Here is a 26,233-nt window from a genome sequence, read left to right as displayed (position 1 = left end):
TTTTTTTTTTTTTTTGAAAGGCATGCCCTTTAGCAACCTCTTATTAACGCCAGATTTTAATGCAGTATTAACCGAAGATTAATTACTGAGGGGACTGAAAATATTCTCACAGTGTTCTCGGCTGACACTCACAAACTGCCTGTAACATAAGTTCCAGTTTCTACCGGACACGATGTCCACAAAATAAAATAAACTGTATTAATGAACAAAACCAAAATCTCGTATCATTAGAACAGCATAAACTCTGTTTTTACCTGATGACCTCTATTTCCATTTATCTTTTGTACATTTCACCGAATCTGTGCACATGCGGGGCGGCTCGGGTCTTTTGGACATAACTGTAGCATGCTCGAGTGATCAGTTAAACACATACATACATTTTGGTTTTATACATATGAAAACCCCCCACAGCAGCCTACTCTTAAAGTGATAAGCAAACTAGTATTTCATTAACAATTTAAAATACAACGTGCACATATCAAAATGAGAAGATTCAACTTTTCAGCATTTATTGGAAATTTACAACTAAAATCAGGCTTGAAAGTTGCTTTGCACAGCCAGTGAATATAATACCAAACCGACATATTTATTCTCCAGGAATAAAAAAAAAATTAATATAACATGAGTTATTATGCAGTGATTGATATTTCTCCATTGTAAGAACCCCCCAAAGAAATCAATAATAATCGAATTTAAATCACTGCACCACCTGTAGGGGTCAGTAATACAACATAGTGAAGAACGTGAGACCTTAAATGAGTAAATCTATTTATAAATCACAAGCTAGTGAAGCTGATTCGAACGTGATTGTCGGATGAAGATATCATTACACACGGGATCTATTCTAGTAATGAATAATACAATCAAAACGCTAATATATAAATGTACTGCATAGAACAGTTATGCAAAATGTAAACAATATGAGCATTGCTTCATTTTGTTAGCCTAAGCCTAAGAAATGCACAAAGAAAAAGCTATAACATTTTGTGAATAAATTTAGGTTTTATGAGAGTTTTTACAAGAATTTAAATGTATAAAATAAAGCATTTAAATGTCATTGGGTTTAAATTATTCTTGTAACATGGGAGATAAAATCCCATTTGAGTCACAGCCCAATAGGGTCTGTGTATTATTAAAAATGTAGATAAGAAGATCAGTTTGATGGGAAATTTAAAAAAAAAAAAAAAAAAAAGGGAAAACAACACTAGCACAGACAAATCAATAGAATCCACATCAAGGTACCAAAGAATACTGGCTTCAGAAAATTGCCAACATCTCCAGCACCCACTTCATTTCATGTAAAAAAAAAAAACCTTGTGTTTTTACCTTGTACAAATACAGATATTTATATGAGGAGCTAAAAGATAAAAGTGTTCTACCTACCATATGTGGTATTGCCTCAGATGCAATAAAAACAGGAAAATCTCAAATCTCAAGAAAATCTACACCTTCCCTTGCACTAATTATGAGTTAACCAATTATACTGTGACGATAATAATGAGCATGTTTTTCAAAGCTGTTTGCCGTTATGTAAAAGTAAATAACACCCAGAGGCCTACTAATATGTGTCCAGGCCCAATCAAATCAAAACACCCAAGAATGATCTTTAACCAACAAAACAAAATCATCACTATGACAAAAATGTGCTTTCTGTGAATGGTGTTGCACTACAGCTTTAATATTTACTTTATGAGAACAGGGATATGTTGCATAGCTACGCCCCCTTCTCTACCCAGTAAAAAACAGCACAAAGTCAATCTGTCCTTTTATTAATGGCATTTTTTTTCAGTCTCATGTCTTCACTTTTTGCTGCGGTAGTGCGCTGCCACCACCAGGTAGCTGTCAGGGCTGAGGTCCTTGATATTAGGGGACTTGCTGCTGATGGGGGATATCTTGCCCTCCACCCTGGAAATCTGGAGCATGCGGCATGGGTCATGTTTCAGCAGGTAGCTCTCAAAGGTCTCCCAGCCTCCACCGACTCGCACCATCACGTGCTTATTGTGCAGCATCTGCGGAAGAAAGTAGGATTATGTTGTGATGCTGGTGTGTCAGAAGGGGTGCTTTAATAGATGTGGGTGAACCCTTCTATAGGACTGTCATTACTCTGATTGAAGCTTTGGATTTTAGCTGAATGAACATGTAAGCGCGGCTTTGATGTCAAAGCTTGTTGATTGATGTGGGTGTCCCAGAAGTGGTTGGTATCCCTGGAGGGATTCTTTATCAACCCTGCTGCCCTAATGTCTAGGTGAATTGATTACTAAGAAACTCTTATTTCTTAACTCTAACAGTGATGAGACTGTGTGCAGATGCAGCGCTGCTTTGACCTTGTGCTATTATGAAAATAAAAGTAGCTCTAAACACAAATGCTTCTGTTAGTAGCAGGTATTTGATGATAAACCACGGTACTAGACCCATTAAAATTTCCCATTTTTGATGATGATGATGGTGCTACAGGAAACATCAAAGGACTAGGTTATTAAAATTCCTTCTGAGTGGGACCTTATGGTCTGTATGAGAAGTTATTAGTTAATGAGACATTCCCACAAAATATCAAATGCTATTTAGTGATGTAGTCAGGGGAACTCTACAGTCTGAGGATTAACTACTGGGTCATATATATTGTCATGCAAAAAATGCAATGACAAATAGCTGTTGGTGGTAGGAAGGTCAAGAGAGCACTGATGTTAGTCAAGTGGGAATTTTTGTTTGTTCTGTTACTGTTCATTCTGTTAATTGCGCACTAATTAAGATGTGTCTGTGTGTTGTCCCCCTAGAGTGTATGTACCAAGCAAACCAAGCTTGCCAGCATTAGCTAATAGACAATGTCTTTCAGTTCTAACTTCTATTGTTATTGGGCAGTTTGTTGAATGGGCGCTTGATCCTGGCTCCAAAAACAAGTTAGTGTTCTTAGACACCCATGTTACAATTTACAACTTCAGAGGAGAAGCAGACACGTTTACAGGCTGATACGAAGAATCTTGGTTTTTTTCTTTCTTTCTAGCTAATTACCCACTTAATGATTGTACAGCAGGGTTGTGGTGCAGTAACTTAATTAACATCCAAGAGGTTTGTACTTCAGTTTTGGTGAGTGGTATTCTATTGTTTTATTACTGTTACTTTACCAATTACACCACCCATAAAGTCTACAGGTTAATCAATAAGTGATAACTTAGCCCAGTAGCTCTCAAACTGCGGGGTAGGGTCCACTGGTGTCCAGGTGGGACATAGATAATCAGGCAATAAATATGAATGGAAGTTAAGTTGAAGCCTGTCTGTAAATATCATCAACCGGAAAACTAGCCTGTGTGGCTAAATCATTTACACACATTTACATCATTGACTCTAAGCAAACATCAGCATTACCAAAAATTTACAGATGTCCACTTTTATATGGTATATAGACTGGTTCTTATATATCCCTTTTCTGCTCTACTAGAGCACTCAAAGAACTTTATTTAACATGTTTCCTACACATACACATTCATGCAAGCACATTTTTCTACGTCTAAATGCTTTCTATTTACCATCCACACTGTGATGAACACATTGGGACCAACTGTGTGTTCAGCATGTTGCCCAAAGATACTTTGGCATGCAGGCTGAAGCAGCCAGAGAAGAACCAATCTTTCAATAGCTGTCCCACTCTAACTCCTTAACCACAGCCACGCCCAATTTAGTAATACAATTTTGTTGACTGATAATTCATACACGTGAATTTACATACAGTCTGCAGTGTTGATGGGATATCTTCTGGTAACACTGAACATTTTATGGGTCTGAGTTGACAAGCTGGAAGATCAACTTCACAACCTACTAGGATACCTAATAAATATTCACGTGATTTCATCACTAAAAAGCATAAAACCTTAAATTATATGTCTGGTTAAACAGACACATGCAGTGTTTTTTTTTCCTTTCCCTTTTCTACAACATTTGCTTCAAAACGATGCCACCTGCCACATCAGGGCACATTCCCAAGGTTGGCTACCATGGCAACATCACCGGTTATAATAAAGAGACGAAATAAAAGGCGCTGGTATATTCGATGATCAGACGCCTGCATTCCCCAGAGGCTGCGCACATAAAACATGTCTGCCTTGCTATGGAGGCTTTTTGCCCCTCTACCTCATTAACACACCATTACACCTCTGAGGAAACAAGCTTGTTTGCCGAATGCCCTTATCTAAAGAAGAGTAAATCCAAAATAAGTTATTATAAAGATTGTTTACTCAACTCAAAAATACCAAACAACACTACATAGTTAAAAAGGGCAAATTACATCATGCGATTGTCACCTCCGTTTGGCCAGATATGACGCTTCTTGCCCTGCAGCAGGATAACATACAACATTTATAGGCCTCTTAAATGAATCAATCGTGAGGGCAGGAGCAGGGCAGTGGCTCCAATCATCAGCACCAGGCCTCAGGCCTCAGGCTTTGTGATTGTGGATTTAATGGACCTGTGTGATGCAGAGGGGTTTTCAATCACGCTGCTTTGGGACGAGACCCTTGCTGGACTCCAATCCCTTCTCAGTGGGCCAGAGAAGGGCAGAGGCCTGGGGCTGAGCTGGGACAGCACTTCTCACAAAACCACTCTGGTGTTTTTCTGCTCTCTCATTCAAGCTACAACTAGCTCATTTATTCCAGCAGAAGGTCAGCCTCTCCAGCGGCCCAGATTATTGTGAAGTGAGATCTGCTGCACGTCACTGCTGTCCTTGCTCCCAGCTGCCTACAGACAGTGACTGGGCTTACTGTATTCATGCCTTTTCAGTCGACCCAGCTGCTGGGGGGAAAAAGCCATGTGAGGAATTTTAATTAAAGCATATTCAGCATGAAGAGTGCTGGCTGGGAGACAGAGGAACAGAGGCTTAACACTTGCTTTGTTTGTCATCCTAAGCAGTATCGCACATACTGAAGGTGTGACTAGTATCCATGATGACACATGGTAATGGATGTCTAATAATGTTGTTATAATTTAGCTATTTTTCAGTATGGTTGCCCATTTATATACTATACTGTATATATTCATCCTCTGCTGCTTGTCCTGAAGCTTTTTTCCCCCCATTTTTGTTTAAGACTTTTTTGGTTTGTTTTTTTAAAACCGACTACTAACTATTAGTAGTTGCAATACAATGGACAAACAGCAGAGGACATCCAAGAGTAAACTCCCTTTTGCTAATCTACACATACCGCCAGCATGAATCACATCTTTGGAGGTGTAAAGCCTGGTTGTGGGTTGCCAAGTAACCAGGATCCCAAGGGGACCGATGCTACTTCTCCGATCTGTTATTCTCCATTTATCTTTCACGAATCGCCTTTATCTCTCCACTCAGAGAAAGCTGAGTAACATTTCCTGAGCTTAAAGACTGATTGTGTGTGATTATGTTAGTACAACAGCCAGTTCTGGGTCAGACATATTCCAAGTGGTAACTTGGTTGTGAGATCATCGGTGAATGTGTGGATGTTGCTTTCTCTTTACAGCAAATGAAAGTAAACATTGACAAGGCAAAGGCCATTTGTAGACCTTCATGCCAAAACCAGCCCCACATATCTGCTATGCGACTGGAAAAGAGTTTGCTTTGCGATGTGAGACGTTATTGTTACAAACCACAAAGTGGAATGAAAATAAAATGAATGGAACAATTAAAAAATAAGAAAACGGTTACTCTCATTCTCCACTGTTAGAAATGGAATATCTCCCCTTTTTGCCAGTTTGTAGAAGGTTACAATATAATGTATGATTTACTTTATTTGAATAATGATTTCATAGAGTCATTATTGTATAATGTGTAATATTTGCCGCTGAAGCTTCAGTGATAGGACTAATGTCTTCATTATTCTTTGGACTGAGACTTTATAGTAGTGCATAACAGCATCATAATAGCAAACTGAATGTAAAACATTCAGTACAGTGACCTTAAAACTGAGCTTAAGGACAAGGTTACCAGTAAAGAACTATGTCGGTTGGGGCCTTCCTCAACAATAGACTTCTGGTCAAAGAATAATAACACCCAATACAGTAATTATATCAAAATATTACTCAGTACTACAGAATAATTCCAATTACCACAAAATGTTTTTTTTTATTGATTATATACAACTATGTAATCAGGGTTTTTAATGTGAAATCTAAATTTTTCCAGTGAACAGTTTTATGCTAATATCCAAAACCTGATCATTTGCTAACCTCATATAAAAGTGATTCAAGTGAAAAAATGATTATGTTGATTATTATATACAGTACTGTGCAAAAATCTTGAGCCATCACTCATTTCCTTATATTTTGCAAGGAAAATAGGAAACATTGACAATGGAGTATATAATGCAAAAACAGCTTGTACAAGTCTAACGTGATTGAAGGTCAGTATTTGGTATGACTACGTTTATTCTACAACACAGCATAAACTCTCTTAGGGAAGGTTTTTAAAAATTTATTTAAGCAGTCTTCTTGAAGGACATCCAAAGATTTTATCTGGATATTGGCCACCGTTTCTTGGATTCTCTGTCAAGATGATCCCAAGCTGCCTGAATAATGTTGAGTCCGAGCTCTGGCAAGGCCAATCCTTGACTGATTGCATCCTTTTACTGCACTGACAGTGTATTTGGGATCATTGTTATGCTGAAAAATGAAACTGAAACTGTCAGTTAAATGCTTTCCAGGTGGTATTGCATGGTAGATCAAAATCTGACAGTACTTTTTTGTGTTCATAATTCCATCCACTTTAACAAGATCCCCAACACCACTGGCTGAAATGCACCCCCAAGCAATCACTGTGTTTTTAAGATCGCTGTAGTTGTATCTCGCTTGTGTACTGCCCCATATACAGGGAGTGCAGAATTATTAGGCAAATGAGTATTTTGTCCACATCATCCTCTTCATGCATGTTGTCTTACTCCAAGCTGTATAGGCTCGAAAGCCTACTACCAATTAAGCATATTAGGTGATGTGCATCTCTGTAATGAGAAGGGGTGTGGTCTAATGACATCAACACCCTATATCAGGTGTGCATAATTATTAGGCAACTTCGTTTCCTTTGGCAAAATGGGTCAAAAGAAGGACTTGACAGGCTCAGAAAAGTCAAAAATAGTGAGATATCTTGCAGAGGGATGCAGCAGTCTTAAAATTGCAAAGCTCCTGAAGCGTGATCATCGAACAATCAAGCGTTCATTCAAAAATAGTCAACAGGGTCGCAAGAAGTGTTTGGAAAAACCAAGGCGCAAAATAACTGCCCATGAACTGAGAAAAGTCAAGCGTGCAGCTGCCAAGATGCCACTTGCCACCAGTTTGGCCATATTTCAGAGCTGCAACATCACTGGAGTGCCCAAAAGCACAAGGTGTGCAATACTCAGAGACATGGCCAAGGTAAGAAAGGCTGAAAGACGACCACCACTGAACAAGACACACAAGCTGAAACGTCAAGACTGGACCAAGAAATATCTCAAGACTGATTTTTCTAAGGTTTTATGGACTGATGAAATGAGAGTGAGTCTTGATGGGCCAGATGGATGGGCCCGTGGCTGGATTGGTAAAGGGCAGAGAGCTCCAGTCCGACTCAGACGCCAGCAAGGTGGAGGTGGAGTACTGGTTTGGGCTGGTATCATCAGAGATGAGCTTGTGGGGCCTTTTCGGGTTGAGGATGGAGTCAAGCTCAACTCCCAGTCCTACTGCCAGTTTCTGGAAGACACCTTCTTCAAGCAGTGGTACAGGAAGAAGTCTGCATCCTTCAAGAAAAACATGATTTTCATGCAGGACAATGCTCCATCACACGCGTCCAAGTACTCCACAGCGTGGCTGGCAAGAAAGGGTATAAAAGAAGAAAAACTAATGACATGGCCTCCTTGTTCACCTGATCTGAACCCCATTGAGAACCAGTGGTCCATCATCAAATGTGAGATTTACAAGGAGGGAAAACAGTACACCTCTCTGAACAGTGTCTGGGAGGCTGTGGTTGCTGCTGCACGCAATGTTGATGGTGAACAGATCAAAACACTGACAGAATCCATGGATGGCAGGCTTTTGAGTGTCCTTGCAAAGAAAGGTGGCTATATTGGTCACTGATTTGTTTTGTTTTGTTTTTGAATGTCAGAAATGTATATTTGTGAATGTGGAGATGTTATATTGGTTTCACTGGTAAAAATAAATAATTGAAATGGGTATATATTTGGTTTTTGTTAAGTTGCCTAATAATTATGCACAGTAATAGTCACCTGCACACACAGATATCCCCCTAAAATAGCTAAAACTAAAAACAAATTAAAAACTACTTCCAAAAACATTCAGCTTTGATATTAATGAGTTTTTTGGGTTCATTGAGAACATGGTTGTTGTTCAATAATAAAATTATTCCTCAAAAATACAACTTGCCTAATAATTCTGCACTCCCTGTATATTGATGATTTTGATTTTCAGTTCAGTTTTGTATCATACCACAGCCATTTTTCCCTGATTCCCTTCCTTAAGAATGGTTTCTTATCAGCCACCCTTCCACTGAGAGTATCTCTGATGCGGCTGCAGTGAACAGTGGATGAATCAGCTGAAGGTACATCTCTCAGGTCCTGCGTCAGGTCTTTGCTGGATTTTTTTCCCCCTATTCCTTAAGGACAGGACTTTCAGAAACTGTTCATATGCTGTAGATATTTTCTTAGGCCTGCAAATTCATTTCTCCTCTATTTGTTTTCCTCAAATTTTTTAAGGACACTGCATGGCAAGTTTTTGGCTAATAACTCTTTGGGAATCACTTTGTTGGTGCAAAAATACTATTTTATTCATGTAAAATGGTGGCATTTTCCTGGATTCAGCGAAAGAAATGGGGACAAATTATGTTTTTGTGACAGACTGCTAATAACAAGGTGCCTAAAGATAGACGATTTGCTAAGGTCTCTGTTGCGTGCAGACACAAGACTGGGCCATCTTTATGAGTTATGTGCGTTTTTTATGCTTCAATGAGTCATAGGTCAGCGTTAAGTGGCATAACAAACCAAAAAAACATTCTCCTGAAACTGGTCGGGTATAAGGACTGGACTCAAAATGAGGGAAAAAACAGCCAATGTCCAAAGAAAAACTTGGAAAGACTTGCAAAAAGCCTTCAGAATTATTCCTCAAGACTGCTTTTTAAAAAAATCTAAGAAAGTCTGGCTCCTTGGAAGCAAAATACAAAGAAATGAGGTGTTTCTCAAGACTTTTGCACAATACTGTAACACACTCACCCGAATAAAGAGCATCTTCTCTCCAACACGATATCGACCCTGCGACTGTCTCTCTACACAGAACTTATTTGCACATCTGCAAGGTGGATCATTGGCGATATGTCTTACCTGTTTTGATAAAAACAAACGTTTTACTTTTGTATTTCCTCTGATAACATAAGTAGAAACAGCAAACAGAGGTGAACACTTGCTAACTTACGGCATCATCCAACAGCTTCCCTGTGCTTTTTTTGATAGACGTAACTTTGGTAGGAGTTGGGGATGGGGATGGGGATGGGGAAGGGGATGGAGAAGGAGATGAAGAGGGTGATGGAGGGACAGGCTGAGCTGGAGATACAGGTGACGGAGGAGGTAGAGGCGCTTTCTCTTCTTGCTCAATCTCTTTCTCCAGTTTTATAAGGCCAGGAGGCTCCACATTGTACCTAGATGAGGAATAAAAGAGACAAGCGAATTAAGGAAGGATTTGCAAAACAATCCAAAGACATATACAGGAAAATCTAGACAATCAAGGAGGAAAATGTAAAAACAAAGAGCATACCGTGATGCTATCCGGCCCAGCTCTAAAAGACAAAGGCACACTTCTCGTGGCTGCTTATGAAGAACTGCAAAAAGAGATGACCTTTTAGAATTTGGTAATTAAAACACTGTACTGTATCTGGATGGAGGTGATGAATGAGAATGAGTGGCTGTGTGATGGTGAAATGGACATAAAAACAAGCTTATGAACTTCATGCAATCACATGGTCCTCTCTAATCCTGTTCATCCCAAACCAAATGGAAAGAATACTGCTCACATGTTCATTTTAACCACTTCAGAGGGTAATGGTAACCACGGCAAGTAATAGATCAAACCAGACTGTGGACACACACAAAGCATGAATAATGTGACACACCACACCATGCAATATAGAAAGAATATATCCACTGCATGATAGCAAACCTGATGTTGTTACACCTACTGCTGAACTGACAAATCCATCCAGAGAAAGTAAGGAGGGAAGGAAAGAGAGGGAAAGAAAGAAAGAAAAAAAAAGACATTTGTCAGCTGGATTGTTCACTGAAGCATTTTATTACAATCACATGTCCACTGGATTTGAAGGCGCTTATGGTTCACTGCAGCTAGCTCACTGCGTGTGTGTATATTCTGGAATCCAGAAATGATTTACATAGCTTGAATATTTTTAGCAATGGCTGATCAAACTTTTAGTGAAAAAAATGGCAAGAATTTATGACTATTCTGCGTATTTGTGCTCTTGTCAGGGGCACATCTGATTATGAGGGAAATATTTCAGTCCAGGCATATCTTCGATGCAAGGACATTGCAGTGAAATAACATGCAAGAAAGCTCTGCGAAAGATCAGAGAGACACAGATAAACACTGAGAGAGCGAATGAGGAAGAGAGAAAAATATCCCTACTGTGAGCTGAGGAAAACATTTGCATACTGTTGGCCTACTTTCTCACTATCTCACACCTTTCTGTCCACGCTCCTGTAGTTTTACTTTAGATGTTTTGTGCATGAGTGCATTGTCTGAGATTCCCTTATTGTGAGGTAGAGCTGCTCCCATCACTGTGTTACCCGGGCTGTGAGGCTCGGCCTGGTGATGTGAGGCTTCTAATCCTCAGAGGGGAGGAGAGGAAAGCAGGCCAACCTTCGTGACACTGTACCTGTACAATCAGGCCATTCACAGGAGATAGAAATCTGAGCCCATTGCCCCAGCAGTGCCAGGGATAACCAAAGCCTGACAGAACTGAATCTTTGTGAGGAAAGTGATGCCTGTTTATGTACCCGGTCTGTCCTACATCTTGACATTTTCGCAGGGTGAGAAATAAAAACAGACTCACCTAAACCCTCTGATTCAAACAGACATGTTTCTCCAACTCCGACCTCACGACACCAGGCCAGGAAGTTGGCTGTGTTGTCCCGTGCAAAGAAAGAGCCGGATGGTGCGCTCCGCCGACACGGTATCCTCCGATTGGGAATTCTCTGTCACAGACACAGAGAAGAACCCCGTTACTTTCACTTAAACAAGATCGGATTTAAACATCTTATTCTGCAGTTTAACAAAGAAAGAACAAAAGTCCTCCAGAGTGACTTGTTCGAACCATTACCCAGAGCTCCACCGAAACACAGAGCCACATTCTCTACATCTACACTGATGTCTGCTGAGGCTCTGATTTCAGCCCAGGATCAAGAACCCTTCCCATTGAGATCAATATGGGAGATGACGGGTTTGAAAACCTGTGCTACTTTACCAGGCTGTCTATGATTTGGGCTCAAATGACATGCTTATGGGTTTCAGCCCCCACACGGTCTGTTCGGGGAGATTTATGCGCTTTGCTGTGGTTTTATACAGGATATGTGTGTCTGTGCTTTGGGAAAGGTGGAATGAGCTCATGCTGGAAATATGCAAGCTTTTGTGGGTATTTTTCTTTTCATTCCAGACTCTCCTTTTGACTTTTTTTCAGGGGATCTTTTGTGTTAAATGACTTTGCATTCCCGGATAAATATTCTAGACAACTTTGCCAAGGTTGTTTTTTTTTTTTTTCATCTAACAATCAGATGAATGTGTTATTATTTCTGCCTTGGCTGCCAAATGATCTGCACCTTTGAATGTCTAATGATTGCACAGAAGGTAGAGGACTTCTGGAAAAGATTATCTTTAAACATATGGGAATAATAATAAGGAAAAGGAACTGCTATGCTTGAAATGAGCAACGACAGCTATAACCAAATTATTTCATTCAAAGAATTTAAATACCTCAACATGCACACACGAAATGAGCAGTTTGACACTTTAAAAATACATTTAATTTCTTACTTTAAGAGGTAGATGAGAAGATTATGCTATTATATCATATCTGTTAGTTGGAGGTTGAACTGTCTTCGACTGACATCTCTGTTTTTGCGCTGGTTAAGCAAATATGTGGTGAGCTTTATGGGTGCAAGCGGACAGATTTCATGAACTTTGTACAGAGCCGGGCTACTTTTTCCTCTCCAAGCCTTTCAGCTGAGATAACCAGCAGCTGCGTCTAGCTTCATGGCCCTTCCTTTCCCTGTAAAAAAAAATCTCTTTTTGTCAATGCTACTTATTTTACGATGTTTGATCTTCTCATCTCACTCTCCTGCCGAAAACAAGTGCAAGCGCAAGTCTTGAACATTGCACTTTTGCTTAAAATTTCAGTGCTATAGCAATAAGTTCCCACAGTTATTGAAATGACTGTACAAAATTCAGCCTGTCAAAGTACTATGACAAGAACGAAAACAACCTTTGCTCATCTGGACTTAATACTGATTGATATAAACACATGGGAAGACGTCTGGAGCACAGCATCTGCAAAGTGTGATTGATGGTACCCCTGTGCTGTAGTCACAGGCCCACTTCACACACCATATCGACTTATAACAGGGCTTGAACACAGATGGATGTCCTCTTTCAAGTGGTGAAATCTGATAGCAAACAACTAGAGCTGATCAAATGCCACGACAAGCATAAAGACTCACTGGATGACATACTGTGTATCAGACATGAATAACACGGTTAATCTTTTAATGAAAACCCTTAATGCAGACAAACAGAATCAAATCACGCTCACTGCACAATATCATAATGCAGCTTTGTTTCATTTTAAAGCCTATCCCAGGACCATCTCTCTCTCTCCCTCTGTTGGCATTCACAATCAATAGACTCCTCTATTTCGGCAGCTCCTCTGCTGTCTCACGGTCATTGACCTCAAGTATTTCCTCACATCTGTGCTGCTGCGCTCACACTGAGATCAGGAGACCCACTGACATCAGCACAGTAATGCTCCAGTGCAAACATCAACAACTCTCACCGAAGGACCAACAAACATCTTTTACTTCTTGCCTTCTGAACAGAGGCAAGAACATGACCCAATCACAGTTTTTGCTGCATGCCACTGAGACCAGCTGTCACTTCAGCATTTAAATATCTGTAATAAACAGATACTGAAGCTAAATATCCATCTTTTAACATATATTTTGAAACCTTTGGCATCAAGGATGTATCCATGGAGTTTTTATAATATATAGGGCATAAATAGAAACATTTTTCTTTTCCCTAGTTGTTTTTGTTTTTTGGTCACCAACCCCTTAAATATACATCTGGATAGACTGATTGGATTAAATTACAGGTAACCACTCACAAGGCACCCCTTTTAATGAAATTCATTAAATCCTCAGTCAAGGCTCACAAGAAAAGAACGTTTAATGCTGTTCTCCCAAATCTCACAGGGGATGTGGGGCCCCATCAGTTAACGTGTCCTTGCTAGCCTTATTTTTTTTTTCTTTTTTGCCCTGTTGAAGGCAGGAGGCCCCCATCCCCCCATCCCCCCATCCCACTTTTTGTGCACTTCTTTCTAAAATTGTGGAGTTCTTTGCAAAGTAGGAATTCACGGGCACGGTCATCAAGAGCGTCTCTCTGCCTCTTTGTTACTTTCCAAATGTTGTGTTAGGATATCGTTTTGTATTTAGATGTGAAAAAGACCATTAACTGTGGAAGTGGTTTTAAATAGTGACTGTCAGTCAATCTGACCTAATAAGTGTCTGCTCAGATGATGTTTTCATACTCAGGAACAATGCTCTGTGAAATCGTTCAAGTTGAAAGTTAGTCTGGGAAGATTTTCAGCCAAGATTTAACTTTCAGATTAGTGTTTTCACTGTAACCTGTATCACACAGGACTACTGCAGTCTCTCTGTACCTTGCTGTTGCCAAGGGTAGGCAGATCTCCATTACTCTGCCTGAACTTCTCCTGCAGTGTCTCAGCCAGCTGGCACAACAGGAAGCCATTGTCTAAGCGGTCCATGAAGCTCTCAGCAGTGATTTCCAGACCTGAGCAGGGGACACATAAAGACAGAGCAGCTCCATAAGTTTAAAAAATATACATATAGTGTAAGGAAATAAAATTTAATCTCCAGTTCACTCCGGGTTGCGGTCAAACCAATGCTGTTGATTCCTAAAACAGTTTTAATGACCGAGCGTCGCTTTTGCTGCCGGGTTTGTGGCGGCTCTGGAGGAGCCAAAAGCTGAAATAGTACAACATGATTTGAGAGGATCTGGGGGATTTCCTGGTCGCACATCGTGGGATGGCAACTACGGGGATGCATTAAAAAAAAACAAAAAAAAACGTGGCATCTGTTTGTACACAGTAATGCCTCATTATCCTGTGCAGTTGCAGAGCTACGTTGGTGATCAACATGTGGTGTCCAGTTGACTGACTTCCAGAGGACCATTCTTTCTTAGTTAGATCATCGTGAAATAGGAGGTGGTGGCAGGGGGGTGTCTGTGGAAAGAAACTGGAGATATTTTTTTTATCCCTTTTCTCTTTCTTATTGGAGGAGGGGTTTAGGGGTTCAATGTTTAATGAGTTCCAAATGTTGCGATTGAGCCCAGAAAAGAGAGATTGAAATCTTGAGAAACACTCAGTGAGTCTTAGACTCTTCTCATACAACGCTCGCTCCATGCTGTGAGAGGAAAATATATTTCACCGGGCACTAATAGAAGTATATTAAAATTAAATATTTAATCATACGAGTTGCCCAGTCCCTTCAATCTGACTTGAGATCATCTTACACTGGGAATATATTAGCTTCAATGAGCTCTGACCATTTTCAAACTCAGCCTTCTCCTTGTGTTTAAACTACAATTAAACACCTGTTAAGTTTCTTGGGTGTTTCGTGCCCATTTGCAGTGCTAAACAGCTAAACAACTGTCCACAGACACATGCGCAAAGACAAACATAAACACCTGCCAAGTGCTTTAAACCACCTTTGTGGTAGTTCCTGCTTAAGTGTCCTGAGGAGCACATTTTGCCATGACGACAGACAAAAAGACAGGCTCGGGAAGTGAAAACAATACGAGCTGTTACCACTTTGACAACAATGACTCATCGGTATAACCAAACATATGCCTCCCACACGGCAGCGGGCCACACGGCAGGTCTCACCTGAAACTCTAATCAAGGATGTCAGCATCTTGTTTCACAGGATAAAAAAAATTAAAAAATACTGAGCAAATACAGAACTTGGCCTAAACCAACAAATTAATTCTGTAGTGTTTATTCACTGGAAACACTTGCATGCTCCTGCTTATGAACCCTTTAGTTCCATGGCTTTCTGGCTCAGCTGGTTCCAGTGCAAACACACACACACAGCCAGAGATAACACGGAAGACACTGAAGTTGTTTTAAGTTGTTTACACACAGACATGAGAGAGTCTCAGGAACCTTATAGTTGGTTTGAAAAGTGTCTGTTATATGCATCCAGGAGTAACTCCCAGTCATAACACATACAGTAGTTCTTAAGCAGATTTTAAACAAAAAGCACAGTCTGTGAAGCGTTTAGCACCAGGGCCAGCGGAGGCCCTTGGTTTTGTGTAACAAGAAAAAGCAGTTCACACTTATCTATTCTAACACTGGCATAGGTGCGACCTTGTTAATAACCTAAAAGCAGTACAAACATGATAATTACCAACACAAACCAACATACTCATGACAAAAGCTACAGTAAACGTGCTGCATGTGTGTGTTTTTGTGTGTTCATTCATACACTGGCTTCCTCATTAGCACTCAGTCATTGAAATTTTGAGAACTCGACTCTAACAAATTTAAAATTCTGATGAAACACTGGTTAACAGACAGTTTACATCTCTGAAATCCAGCTAACAAACACATCATTCTCACTCTGGTGGCAGCCTTTGTAAGAATATTTATGTGCTGACTCTGGTGAGTCATTGGTGCAAGAATGCTTAAGAAAACATCATGGAAATGACTGTAGGTGTTTCTCTAAGGTATTTCACTAACGATATCCATGTTTAATACAAATTTTTCCCAGGCTCTAGGAACAAACAAAAAGAAACAACAAAAAACCCTACAAAACTCATTCATACACACCCATTCAAATCAGATCAAAGTGCACTGTGCTTTTGTTTTGTGGCTGCACTGTTAAAGAAGTACAGCGCAGAGAATCGTTTATTATGCAACCACATCCTTGCACAGTGCTGATGCTCCCACCCACTGGGCATTATTTAAAAACAGTTAATGGTGCCCATTATTCATTTAAGGTAAATCTATGAAAGAGCGTTGCAACTGGAACAGGTCCACACAATCTGGGGACTTTAAAATAGTTTGTAATGAGGTGCGGATTGATCACAGTCCCCTGCAGAGGTGTTTACATCAGCAAAGACCAGCTGAGTTAATGTTAGACACAAAGCAATGAAATGTGCAGGAGTTTTTCAAAGCTAAGCTATTTCTAGCCTGTGTATCCAATGAATCTACAAACCACACCCTGATTTTTTTTATTTCATTTTTTAGCAAAGCTAGCAAAACATCTGAGAAATGAATCATTTAAAACACATTTTAACCACAGTTCAGGAATATAACTGTAACTTTATATATGTAACAGTATTACTACGGCTTGAGGCTTTTGTTGTTATGATTTGGCCCTATATAAATATAACTGAATTAAATTAGCTTTGCTTAGAGAATTAAACTATGTTATAAACTATAACTCGTGGTACATGTGTTTCTTGCTCATTAGTGTGACTTACCAAGAATATTAGTGAGCCACAGGGCCAGGTCTTCCTTCATGGGCAGCAGGCTGGCCTCATGTCGACTGGAAAGCCACTGTTGGTACTGCTGCATGTCTGTCAGGCCGGGCCCGCTGGGCTGTTTGGGGCTCAGGGAACTGCACATGGTTCCCTATTGATCGGCAGGAGAAGGTTAAGACAGTCCAATGATATAGAATTCATAAACATGTAACATATCTGTAATATTATGAAAGCAGACACAATATGCAGCTCCAGTGTGCCGTATAGCAGATCTTCAAAACATTAATATAAGAGGTACATATTATCCAGATACCTCAGCATATTCATTTGACTCCATCTAAGCCCTGCTAATAAGATAAGATAAGATAAGATAAGAAGAACTTTATTTATCCCGAGCGAAATTCTTTTGTCATACGCATGCTCAATGCAGCAAGAGAGACAGAGGAACAGAGTAATAAGATATACAATATGTACAATAGAATGAAAGTATACAGTAATATACAGAAGGATAGTGCAAAATATAATATCGAATAACTGTAGCAAGTAACAATATAACTATATCCTGAAAAATAAATAGCTTAGCTTAGCTATTAGTGCAGGTGATTCTAAAATTCTAATAAATGCTTTGTTGTTGTAGCAGGCAATAAAACCATCATGTTCTTCTCTATACATGCATATGTTTGGGTATGCACCCATGTATGTATATACAAATATGAACCCCAACATTAAAACCATTAACTGGTGAAGTGAAAAGCATTGATCATATTGTTAAAATGTAGCGTTCAGCTGGAAAGAACTGGAAAAACTCTGCCAGACATCAGCAGCAGCCTCCCCCAGCGGGACGACATACTCCACCAAATGGCAAAAACTGCTCAGGAATGGCTCAAACAACATGACGAAGAGTCCAAGACATCCCCTCCAACCAAGTCCCCAGATCACACTGTAACGCAGACCCACTCCTGCACACAACACAGTCAGCATTACTTAGATTACAAAGGTTCTTCAGTTATCTGAACAATGAGCTGATTTTCAACTTTGCTGTCAGCTTTGTGTTAATACTTTAACAATAAAAGAAAGATCCTGTGTCCTCACTAGGACAGGGATTTGTGCCAGTGTGTGGGACTGTAGTCCAAGGTTGATGCTATTAACTGGTAAATGGGACAATTCATCTCAGGCAATGTTTCTGAGTAACGCCAAAGTAATGTAACAAGTACTGTGAGGAATTACTCTCTCCAGGGAATAATTAGGTGATGCAATGCATAACTTAATTCAATTCAGAGTTGCCAGGAGGTGGGCTGGAACCTATCTCAGCTGTCACAGGGCAAGAGCTGGGGTACACTGTAGGACAGGGCTTCTTCAATTCATTTGATATAAAAAAGGAAAAAAATAGAGAAATTCCCAGTGTTATACCCATTCAGTTGACAGTGATGCAAAACAGAGTGAATTGGAGAATTCTCATATGTGATAACCTTAAACCAGAGATCCATTTATCTTCAAAGTAGTTACACATTTTCTGGAAATATACTAATCCGTCATTTCAGCTCTACTTAGCATACTCCAAATATTATGCAGCTCTTTTGAAAGCTTAAACAAAGTTGGTTACAGCAGTCATGATATGTCACGATAACAGAAGGAACCTCTGAACGTGTGTGTTTTATACTCGTGATCTAAACGGATCCTCAAAATAAAATTCTTCAGTATTAGCTATCATTCATGTTGCATATTCACAAAAGGAGCAGAGGAGGAGCAAGCTGAAACAGGAAAGGAGAGTAGCTTTGTTCTCCTAGTCAAAATCCTGGTATGGATTACAATAAACCTGATGACATTAGAGAGCACCATTTCTTTCCACCCCTTCTTTGGACAAGAGACACTTTTATACCAGCCAGACTGGTACAGTAGGACTTTTATTCAACCAACAAAGAGCTCCTTCAAATTACTCTGCCATCTATTAAGCAGTCTGTCCAGCGGTGCATATCAGCCCATCACAGTCAACAGTGCAGCAGGTCTTGCGTTACAGGTTGATGGACAGATTGCATTTGACATCAGTACTTGGAACGATATTTAACTGCTGCTTATTTCCTTGAAAGTGAAGTCACTGAGTAAATTAACATTTGGCCCAGTCTTTTCCAATACCAGGCTACAGTGCGCCAAGGGTGCACTGCATTAGCTGTAATATGAAAATCTTTCAGATATCAGTCCAGTGTCACTCCATTAACGGATTTGCGGTGGAGAAGAGTGAGTGCCTGACAAAACAACTGGGCACCAGATGCAAGACCTGAGCTGTGTAACAGGGCACTGCAAGCGTCAATTTGTTCTCTAAAGTACTCTGACATAGAAAAACGATGCGATGCAGACAGAGAGGAGACACCCCAACCCTTAGAGCATAGAGGTAGTGGCATTACAGGGATTTAAAGGCTCCCAAAGTACTCAAGAATTTCTATTTTAAAATAACAAATAAGATATGAGCAAAATGTCTTTTCTCTGTTACATACAGAACGGACGTTTTAAGTCTTGTATCATTACAGCTTACCTAACAGCCAATGATGAAGCGACTTTGTTCTCCTTTTTTCTTGTAAAGTTCTTTGTCCGGGGTTCTTTAAAGAAACAGAAAGTTACTTGAAGAGAATTCACATTCTTGAAATCTTGTTGTTGCATTTTAAAGGTTTTGCCTCCACCGCTTCCTCCAAGCAGGAACATTTCACATACCCTCTGGCACGCAAATAAAAACAGGATATCGGATGCAAATTGGAAGGAGAGCTTATTTAAACAAGGAAGCTGCCACGAACAAGTAGTTCAAAGCACGTGGTGGATGAAAATTTCCTGTGAATACTGAGTGAGTGCAGCACGATATGAGGAATCTGACCTTTAAAGCTGTGTAACATTTCAAGGTCCGTCTGGAGTTGGCTGCAACTAAATGGCACCGTGATGCAAAACTGGACATCAGGACCTTGATGTCCGACCAAGGCTGTCAGATCTTTGAGAAGGGAACTTCTCCTCGCTTGCATACACACACAAAAGTCTGGAGCTCGGCGCTCACACACAGGTGCTACATTCCCATGTCCACTGGTGAAGGCTGACAGACAGAACAAGGGCACTAGGATGTCTCATGTCTCACAGTGCAAGATCTTTACACGCTCATTCCCTGTGCATGCGTCAGTGGGCAATGCATCAAACCACTATTTTACTTATTGTTATTGTACATTTTCCTTATTAAAGCTGTATGGTATGAAAACTTTCTGAAAGATTCCTACGTGTCTTCTCATATGTCACTTTAAATTAACTTAAAATGCACCACAATTTGCTTGGTTTGTTTTAATTTGCACATACTAGTCTCTGTTCAATAAATCTACATGTCAACCTCGGTTCAGTTTTACTGTTCTTGACAAGATCGTAAACAAACATCGTGCTCAATTTTCACCATTTTTTCTCAAGGAAATAGCCCCGGCCAGCTGTTGTAAAACATACCTGGTTCCTCTCACTATACTGTTCCCTGACATGTTTAGCTTCAGCAGCCTTACTCTGCTAAACTGTGTGTATTTTAAGAATCTGGTTCATGATCGAATGCCTTTCTGCATTCACAAAGAGATCCCACTTTGCAACCCAAAACACACAAAAAATTATATAGAAATACAAAATTTACATTCATCCTGAGTCATCTCGTGACTTCACTAAAGCCATGCTAATGTGCCACGGTTGGCTGCAGATTGCTTCGGGAAAGGCATATGGATGGGAATTTTGACTGATGAATCACATTAGAAAGTACAAGAGTGGCTCTGTCCTCATAACCCTCTTTGCCCTGCGTGCCCTCCTCCACTACAACAGTTAGCCGATCTGGAGGCTGATTTGTCCATCTAAATAAGGACACTCAGCATGTTTCTACTGCTGACAAATAAACTGTTGTGTTCAGGTATCAGATTGCTTGAGGTGCTACAGTCAATGAAGCACACTGGCTGTATGGGAATCTGCACTTAAGTATTACAAATGAAATGATTTCATAATGGAATATGCAACCTCAGACCTTCGATTAAGGAAACATTTGAACTGTCAACAAACCAAGTTCAGGATGACTGTATGTCAAGAAAACAGATAAAATGAGCTTTTTTTATAGTTTCTCTGAATTTGGTGCCAGGACTTGGTTTTGGGTCGAGCTGTATTGGCCTCTCACTTCATTTACAACTGCAATAAGGCTTTTTAGGTTGTCTCCTTCTTTACAGCTGTCACGAATAAAGCGCCCACAACAGACAATTTACCACTCTGGAAATAGGTCCAAGGGAGGACGCTTGATGAGTTATGACTCAAATCCAGCTGAGCGCCTGCTAATTAAAACCAATGAAGTGACTGAGAGCTGCTAGTACACAAAATATATGGTATTCTGTTTAATTACAGATGTCTGGTGTTAATTCTGAAAGGAGTAAAAAAGCAAGCACCTTCCTGTCAACTGTCAAGAAGTAAGACTCAACCAAGCCCCCCTTAACTGTTAAATGAGTTTCATTAGATGGTATTGTTCTGCAAAGCACACAAAAGGAAGATATTGCAAAGGGTACTTTCTAAAAATGATCTAAACCTAAAACAGAAATGCAAGTATGAAAAGTCTGACAGTCATACAGCAACAGTGAAAAAGTAGCGAAAAATGTCCTGAATGAAAAGCTTCTCGTGTGTGCTCACCCTGAGGGTTCAGCTCGCTGGTGCGCACCTTCCTCTCACTCGTCCTGTGAGATGCTGGTTCCCAATTTTCATGCTTTTCACAGCGGTGCACCGACCCACAGGTTAGCCTCCAAAAACACAAACCAGTGTGGACCGGGGTGATCTTTCTCGCTGCGCAAGATCTGACTGCACAAGCACACGCATACGCGCGCACACATATACTCACTCACAGCAAGCTACGCTGCTGCTGCTGATTATGATGATGGGAGGAAAGTTTGGTCGTGTTGGCACTGCCTCTTCTTTGTGTTCCCTCTGTAACATTTTTTATGGACTGAATTTCAATTCTTCCAAACGCTTTGATGTTATTTTTTTGTCTGTGTGTGCAACTGTGCTGTTTGATCCATCTAATCACATTGTTATTACATCAAGACTGCTTCATTTAGGCGTAATTTGAATGACACTATCTTGCATTTGAGAATAAACTGAAATAATGAATGACGATCATTATTAATACATTAATTACGTGTTTCAGGTGTAGTCTTCCTAGTCAGAACACCCTTATCGAAATGTTTTTTTTTAATGTAAATATGTGTGTAATCCATATAATAAATACACGTAAGCACAAAAATTCCGAGTTTTTGTGTACCGAACTCATTAACTCGTTTTGTGGCGCGAAGGTCATTTGGGGGCTTTTATTTTGAAGGGGATGGAATTAAGTGGCACGCTTGCGCACTAACGAGCGGTATATTCAACCGGAAAATCAAGCAGTAGAAACCGGCAACAGACGTGAGTTTCTTCAACTTTCTCCGTGCTGTCATATTCATTCTTTATTATAACGTCAGCTGTTATTGAAACTCACGTTACTCATGAGGAAGTATTTATTGAAGTGCGGCACCGGAAGTCCTGTTTTGCTATGCTAGTATGTTGACTTCTTAGCTAACATGTAGCTAAACCGCTACATCTCTGATGCTATAGCAGTTTTTTCAGCAGCATGGCGAAAATCAGATGATTCGGGTTCAGGCTGTAACCTTTCTCCTCAGTGGGTTTCCGAAGCCGGACTGAAGGCTGAACTCTGAATGCTGAGAGCGCCACATGGAGGCGATGCTGAAAAACTTAGCTAGCACGGTGGAGATGCTGGCGGTGGCGGCGCAGAGCGATGCGGTAAAGCACTGGGATAAACAAACTCTGTCCAGGGCGTTTCACTGGGCCCGGTACTGCGAGCACGTCTTCTCCAGGTTCCATAATAACGCCGCTATTAGGAGGATCATGGAGAAACAGCTGCAGCTCACAAACCAAACTCTGCGAGATACCATCCCCGGATACACCGAAGTCTCCTTCTCGGACCTCCCCCGGTGCCAGCACTTGTTGCTCGTCAGGTTGTTGAACAACCCAGAACTTCCCAGTTCTCTCATGAAGATGCTCTTTGACACAGCGCGTCCTGTCAAGACGATGCACGGAGAGTATGAGGACGTCACAGGTCTCTGCAGTCACATAGTTCAATGCAAATCAGTTTATAAGGTCCTGAGTCCCCTAGCTGATATGTCAGCCCTTGGTGCTGATGCTGAGGTGCAGGGGGAGATGCTGATGGAGAGGCTGGAGGCTCTGCTGAACCAAGGCAGTGAAACCTGCAGGGCAGAGCATTTTTTAGGCTCTGTCCTCCAGGGATGCGAAGGGGCATTGCAACAATTCTGTGTAGTCATCGCTGCAGCTCTGCTGACATCCAAAAACTGTGCTGCACAAACTGCTGCACATGATTTTCTCTTAGACTGGTTGCAAAAGAATCACAGTCTGCTCCAGCACATGTGTTCTCTACTGTCTCCTACACTTTTGAGAGATCTGGCAAAAGAACATCAGAAATTCAGAGATGCATTTTGTAATGTACTGAAAAAGTGGGCCTCGGAAATGGAATACAGCTTAAATGATAGCGAATGGGTTCTAACCAGCACGGGCCCCACAGTGTCCTTCAAGAAACTTACTGAGCTCTTTCTGGCTTTATTCGAGGCCAGTCCATCTCTGAAGGGGGGTGTAGAAAAAGAACTAAATGCTTTGAAGATTTCTGATGGAGACTTTGATGTCACAGGGCTGAGTGTGTGGGGAGACCTGCTGTCAGCTTTAAACACGTGACTGACGGTCTTGGAGCTGGAAAGATGATCAAATTGTGGCCAAATTCATGTTTATATCTTGATATTGTCTATGTTTTTTGGTATCAGAAAAAGAGTATTTTGTACAACTGACATACATTTTTTTTGCTTAATGGTCACGTTGTTCTAACAATTGTAATGATATTTCTGTCAGTTTTGTTTAATTTTACCAAAGTGTGAGCATGACTGTGGGTTTATGAAATATTTAACACGTGAGAATTTAGGCTGGTGATGAGAAGAATTGTTCTAGCAGAGCAAAAAGTTTTAGGTTTTTCTAGGTTCTTCTTGAATGTTTTCCACCTTTGTTTACAGAAATGCGTGTTTCAGTATAATTTTTGACTCTTCTTGTTGCACTTTTCCTCAGTTCATGTGTCCAGACAAATGCATAACTGCTCATTACAGATGCAGTAGAATGATGTAATAAAAATGGTCACAGTGGTGGCTCCTCTCAGACTGAAAATATGTTGCAATGTAGTAATTCTTGTTGAAATGTAAAAATTTTTTTAATGAAATATTGTGATAATTAGAATATTTGTGATGAGTCCACTGTTGGTGAAATGGACCAGAGTGCTTGAAAAAAAGTGAAAAAAGAGGCAGGCGAAAGAACAGGGTGGGGCACATGATACAAGAACAATGGCAAATGAGATCCTGCTCTTGATACTGTAGGAGTTGATCTCTATCTCTGGATTTATTGTTTTTAATATATATATATTTGTATATATAGTCAGTCCAGTTGGCTATTTGTTGAACTGTTGAACTTACTTGTTTGGACACATTATAGCTTTTGTGCTGCCTTGTAAACCGTGACAGCACACGATCCGACTCACTTAAACTGAACGTACTTGTGAGACAGTAAACAGATGCCGTGAGTCTTTGGAAGCTCAAGGTTTCATTCAGCCTCATAAATTTGATCCTAATACCAAGCCATTAGGAGCTGCGTTGTTTAAAATTATTCTGCAGTGGCTGATTTATGAGGACCTAAAAAGAAATTAAAGTTTAATTCCACATTATGCAGATCTGTGGAGAGAGATGGGTTTGATAATAAGCTCGGGGCTATAAGGAAATGGCAATAAGCAAAGCCAGCAAAAGCACTGTGCAACAACATACCCTTTCCTAACTCTACACACATCAAATGATTTTCACTTTCTTTCACACCATCTGTCAGTAAAAGTCTCCAGCAGTGCTTGATCTAAACCTATACATTTGGATTGGCTTAATTCCAGTCATGTGACCTGACTGCCAATTTACACATCTCAGACCTTGCCCGTGTCTGAGCGCTTGTGCAGCGAGGGATCAATTAGTCAGATCAGGCGTCTTCAATCAAACACTGCACAATGGCTGGTGTGTGACATAACCCTGTCAGCGAATTAGAGCCCAGGCCACCGTGCGGAGGGAAACACCAACACAGCCACGGCTCATTTAACACACCGTGAAAGCAATTCTCGTAGAGACGGACAAGGGTCACTGAGTAAAGGGCAGCGCATACACAACCAGTTTATTTCCAGCCAGTGAAGAACATATGCCAACCAGCAACGACTGCAGACGTCTAACCTGCTCTTGTGTTATGAATGCATGCAAAAATAATTATGAATTCATTGGGAGTATGTTTAATTTACAAAATCTACAAAAAATGCCGTTTCAGAGCACCATTCCACAAACTAATGAGAATTATCCACCTCTACTCTTTTAGCATGTAGCCATCGGGTGCTTCCACCCACAGAGTTATTTTCTTGTGTAGATTTTGTGGTTCTCACTCTGTTTCACAGCCTTACACGTTACTGGCAGGGCGAGAGAGCTGCCATGGTGATGATTCAGATGTGTTACCATCTGACTCCAATAAGCCTACAAGAAAAGCAGCATTTTTAGTACTATGCCTATACCAATCTAATATTTAATGAAACCATGTCTTACCCGTTATTTATAACAGACTAAATAATACCCACATGTCTGGAAATCAGTAAGAAGAAACAGACACCCCATTATCATTCTGTGTCAAAGAATATTTTCTGCTTCTTTTGGCAATTTGTAACACTGTTTAGCTATTAAACATCCACCTATCCATCTATCTTCTGAACTGCTTATTTTATATTTGACCTCCAGCTGTTTGCGGCAACATAGTAAGCCTTTATTAGAACAGAGTCAGAGCAGAAGTCAGCCATTTAACATCCAGCTTATTTAATTTAAATGTGTCACACTCTTCATTAAATCAAAAGGACAAATGAGAAAACTAAGAATATCATACATGTGCATCAGTTCTGTCTGTTATAAAGCACATGCTCTAAGCAAAGAGCTGGATGATTGTCTTATCCCTCCTTATTTTACATTCCATCCGTCCAGCGTCATGTTTGTTCTCCAGCAGCGTGGGGGTAACAAACTGCAGTGAGACGTGCTGAGAGCGACTGCTGTCCTGCAGCTCCTGGAGGGTCGTGAAGGATAACATTCATTAAAACTCAGATCCAGCCACCATCTGGTGGTGTGAATAGGGAGTCCTCTGAGGGGGTGGGCGCAGGAGGGTAGAGCCCTCCCTCGGCACGTGCCTAAGCCGCTCCAGTCTGGCCCCTTTTGTGTTTTCAGCGATGGATCACAGAGGCAGGAGAAACCCCTCCGCACACCTGTGTCCCACTCAGAGGATGACGACGATCAGCGACCACCGTCAGCAGGCACGCTGCTTAAAT

General features: G+C 40.6%; 2 protein-coding genes across 9 annotated transcripts; one reads left to right on the top strand and one right to left on the bottom strand.

The window, feature by feature from the left end:
- Nucleotides 1–492: 492 nt before the first annotated feature.
- Nucleotides 493–21,887, bottom strand: LOC116326718 (growth arrest-specific protein 2). 7 transcript variants are annotated; one of them, XM_039614782.1, is made up of 11 exons: nt 21,439–21,887; nt 19,637–19,846; nt 19,304–19,367; nt 16,774–17,732; nt 13,928–14,058; nt 11,051–11,192; nt 10,147–10,167; nt 9,745–9,808; nt 9,406–9,628; nt 9,207–9,314; nt 493–2,009 (listed from the first exon to the last, which is right to left on the bottom strand). In XM_039614782.1, exons 4-11 carry the CDS (start codon nt 16,916–16,918, stop codon nt 1,800–1,802), a joined length of 1,044 nt encoding a protein of 347 aa, XP_039470716.1. In that variant the 5' UTR covers nt 16,919–17,732; nt 19,304–19,367; nt 19,637–19,846; nt 21,439–21,887; the 3' UTR covers nt 493–1,799. The 7 variants fall into 7 exon arrangements, with proteins under 7 accessions (XP_039470716.1, XP_039470715.1, XP_039470717.1 ...); XM_039614781.1 differs by lacking the exon at nt 19,637–19,846 and having other exon boundaries at nt 16,774–16,924; nt 17,624–17,732; XM_039614783.1 differs by having other exon boundaries at nt 16,774–16,924; nt 21,439–21,885.
- A 243-nt stretch (nt 21,888–22,130) lies between these two features.
- Nucleotides 22,131–24,018, top strand: fancf (FA complementation group F). Of its 2 annotated transcripts, none has more exons than XM_031748153.2 (2): nt 22,131–22,203; nt 22,458–24,018. In XM_031748153.2, the coding sequence occupies exon 2, from the start codon at nt 22,510–22,512 to the stop codon at nt 23,539–23,541; it is 1,032 nt and encodes a 343-aa protein (XP_031604013.1). In that variant the 5' UTR covers nt 22,131–22,203; nt 22,458–22,509; the 3' UTR covers nt 23,542–24,018. The 2 variants fall into 2 exon arrangements, with proteins under 2 accessions (XP_031604013.1, XP_039470719.1); XM_039614785.1 differs by having other exon boundaries at nt 22,153–22,203; nt 22,396–24,018.
- Nucleotides 24,019–26,233: the final 2,215 nt, after the last annotated feature.

Source organism: Oreochromis aureus, linkage group 7 (genome assembly GCF_013358895.1).
Source record: "Oreochromis aureus strain Israel breed Guangdong linkage group 7, ZZ_aureus, whole genome shotgun sequence".
Taxonomy (NCBI): domain Eukaryota; kingdom Metazoa; phylum Chordata; class Actinopteri; order Cichliformes; family Cichlidae; genus Oreochromis; species Oreochromis aureus.
This window is presented reverse-complemented; position numbering and strand designations above follow the sequence as displayed.